The 3,742-nt window shown below is 39.0% G+C and overlaps 1 protein-coding gene across 1 annotated transcript; it reads right to left on the minus strand.

Moving 5' to 3' along the window:
- Positions 1-2,330: 2,330 nt before the first annotated feature.
- LOC145119707 (uncharacterized) lies at positions 2,331-2,729 on the minus strand. Its single transcript, XM_079055419.1, has one exon. The coding sequence runs from the start codon at positions 2,727-2,729 to the stop codon at positions 2,331-2,333; it is 399 nt and encodes a 132-aa protein (XP_078911545.1).
- Positions 2,730-3,742: the final 1,013 nt, after the last annotated feature.

Raw genomic sequence — 3,742 nt, forward strand, 5'->3', positions numbered from 1 at the left:
TTAAAATGCAATCCTGATGAGTTATCTTGGACCATGCATGAGTTAGGGTTATTATTATGGTTCTTTTTAGTATTGGGTCCCATTAAGTCATGAAAGGGTGTAAAGTTGCCAACTTTACGTGTTAAGACATCATTTAGGATCAGATCTGGGAATTTAGCTTAGTGGCTTAACCGATTAAGCACTTAATGGAGATTTGGGTTGATTGTAGAGTACGTTGGGAGTACCCAGCTCGTACATTGCACGTACTGGACACGGAGGGAGTATGCTGGGAGTAAGTCTGAGTATGTCGGGCGTACTCAGCAGCGTGGACTTTTGTTGACTTTTGCGATTTGGGCCATATTTGGACTATTAGGGTTTTGGGCCTTGTTGGGCCAATTGTCTTTCTGACGTTGGGCCATTGTTAGGCTTTGGGCCTTCTTAGATTTGGGCCTATAATGGGATTTGGGCCTCATTTAGGAATTTGGGTCATATTGGGCTTTTGGAGCCATTAGGTTGGGCCTTGGTTATTGGGCCAAGTGAGGATAGGGTAAAATGGTCTTTTACCCTGGGAGTTGGACAAGTGAATGAGCTTCGTAGTTATGGTTTATGGCCCAATTATTAATTGGGGTTTTATTTGATTGATTAACATGACCATTTTTCCGGATCAGCAGTCCGAGCATTTATCTAATTTTCAGAAGTTTGGTAGGTCTCCTCATAGTCCGAGCATTTATGTTGTTTTGGTCGGTTTTGACTTTCATTTTCGAGCCCAACAGGGGTAAGAGTTAATGATTTTATAAAAATCATAACTTACTCATATGGATCCCATTTTCGACAAACTTTTTCCTAAATTTTATATCTCGAGGAGTACTACGAAACTCCTTTTTGCACTTTTAGTCAAAACTCAACCAATCTCTAAGTACCGTTTTGACGTAATTAATTTTAACTACGTGGTTGATTTCTATTTTTTTTTATAAAATCCATAACTCTCTCCTTTCGAGTCGGATTTTTACGAATCTTATATCCTTGAGATCATGTTAACAAGTACTATCCAAGTATGTTAACCGAATCGAAAAACATCACAACTTTTTGATCACTAATTTTTAGAGCCTAATGGACGATTTTTAGCAAATAAATGTAATAGCGTATCTGATCCTTATTATCTTAAAAATCGAATATTACAATGCTTTCTATTACATCTATTTCCCTATTATTTCCTAATCGTGACTGGTGAAGAAATTTCTCAGGGTTGTCACAGTCTCCCCCCTGTTTAGGAAATTTCGTCCCGAAATTTGACCTTGTCGATGAATTTCTTTTAGAACAAGTGAGGGTACTTTTTCTTCATTTGTTCTTCTCGTTCCATCGTACCTTAACTATGGGAATCCGACTTTGCTTGATTCGTTTGACCTTTCTATCCATTATTTCGACAGGCTCTTTGATTAAGTTCAGCTCAGGGTTAACCTGAATTTCATCAAGTGGAATGACGAGCGTATCTTCAGAAAGGCATTTCTTAAGATTTGACACATGAAAGACGTCGTGCACGTTATTAAGCTCTAGAGGTAATCTAAGTTGATATGCAACCGGACCTATCCTTTCAAGGATCTCGAATGGTCCTATGTATCTTGGTTTTAGTTTAACTCGCCTTCTGAACCTTATAACTCCTTCCCAAGGAGATACTTTGAGCATCTCCCTGTCTCTCACTTGGAATTCTAGGGGTTTACGCCTCACGTCGGTGTAGCTCTTTTGTCGATCACGTGCTGCCTTCATGCATTCCCTTATTTGCACTATCTTTTATGTCGTCTCATGGATGATTTTTGGGCCCGTTCGTAAGGTATCCCCTGCGAACTTCATGGCTAGTTGGGTGTTGCCAAATTCCATCCAACAAATGGGAGAATGACATTACCGACCATATAGTGCTTCGAACGACGCTGCTTTGATGCTTGTGTGATAACTATTGTTGTATGAAAACTCAACCAAGGGTAGGTGAGTATCCCATGCATTCCCAAAATCTATCACACATGTTATGATCATGTCTTCCATCATTTGAATGGTCCTTTCGCTTTGACCATCAGTTTGCGAATGATAAGTTGTACTCATATCCAGACGCGTACCAAGGGATTTCTGCAAGCTCCGCCAGAATCGAGAGGTAAACCTACTGTCTATCAGATATAATGGGTAAGGGTACACCATGTAATATGACAATCTCTTTAAGGTATGCTCTGGTCATCTTCTCCATCTTTTCCGTCTCTTTTAGGTATAAAGTGGGCAGATTTGGTTAATCTATCAACAACTACCCATATAGTGTCATAACCTATGGTAGTCTTTGTCAACTTGGTGACAAATTCCATTGCAATCTACTCCCACTTCCACTCGGGAATATCTTGTTTCTGTAATAATCCTGAGGGTCGTTGATGTTCAGCCTTGACCTTCGAACATGTTAGGCACTTGCTTACGCAGGTCGCAATATCAGCCTTCATGTTCGACCACCAATAATGGGCCTTTAGGTTTAGATACATCTTGTCTACTCCTAGATGAATGGAATACCTAGTATTATGAGCTTCGTCTAATACTAGTTCCTTGACTCCTCCATATTTCAGAACCCATACTTGGTTCATGAAATATCTCGTTCCATCATTCTTTACTTCTAGCTGTTTTTCCATACCTCTGAGGCATTCTTCTTTAACGTTTCCTTCCATTAAAGGCTTGAGTTGAGCACTTCTAATCTGGGAGATTAGATTTGACTGAATAGTCATTGTAAGTGCTTTCACTCTACGAGGTTTCACTTGTTCCTTACGGCTCTAAGCGTCAGCTATGACATTAGCCTTTCCTGGGTGGTAGCGAATTTCACAATCATATTCGTTCAGCAATTCCAACCATCTTCTCTGCCTCATATTGAGTTCTTTCTTATTGAAGATGTGATGCAGACTCTTGTGATCTGTGTATACCACACATTTTGTTCCGTAGAGGTAATGATACCAGATCTTTAGGGAAAAAACTATTGCTCCTAACTCTAGGTCATGGGTGGTGTAGTTGTTGTCATACAACTTAAGTTGTCTTGAGGCGTAGGCTATGACCTTATCCCCTTGCATTAATACACATCACATTCCTTGGTGTGACGCAACACAGTATACTACGAAGTCATCATTGCCTTTTGGAAGAGATAGTATTGGTTCACTACACAACATTGTTGGATTAATGTCTAAGTCCATAACTATATTTGGTATGTACTTGACCCGACCCGGCATGGTCCATTTGGGTTGCACTTCACCGGCACAATTTATATGGATAGTCTTTTGAGAATAGTATATTTATGATTTATATTAATATATTATAAGTTCTAATATATTGATATATAATCATATTATTTAATTAGTATTGATCAAGAATTAATTTATAATTAATTAAGTGATCAAAAGGAACTAATTAAATATGGACTCTTAGATATATATGTGTAGTGGGCCAAGTTCATTTAGGTTGGGCTAAGTCTTCATGAATAGTCCATGGAGTTTTAACCCATGGATCCTAGGAAATGAAAGGTCATGGGTATTAGGGTTTAACCCTAATCCTCCACACTATATAAAGGGTCTTATGGTTCATGAAATTAGGCTAGTGGCTAGTGTGGATACACTAAAGAGGGTAATAACCGATTTCATAAGTGTGAGCCAAGTATCCATATTCTCTAAAGGTTTTCCAAGGTGTTTTGGTGATTTGTGATTCCACTTGAGGCTTCCACACTATTGGGGCTAAGCTCTTAAAGTTCAAGACT

The sequence above is a fragment of the Lactuca virosa genome, chromosome 1 (assembly GCF_052849685.1).
Source record: "Lactuca virosa cultivar CGN04683 chromosome 1, Lactuca_virosa_CGN04683_v6, whole genome shotgun sequence".
Taxonomy (NCBI): Eukaryota; Viridiplantae; Streptophyta; class Magnoliopsida; order Asterales; family Asteraceae; genus Lactuca; species Lactuca virosa.

Coding starts and splice junctions, on each gene's coding strand:
- LOC145119707 (XM_079055419.1), bottom strand. CDS start 2,729: ATGACTATTCAGTCAAATCTAATCTCCCAGATTAGAAGTGCTCAACTC.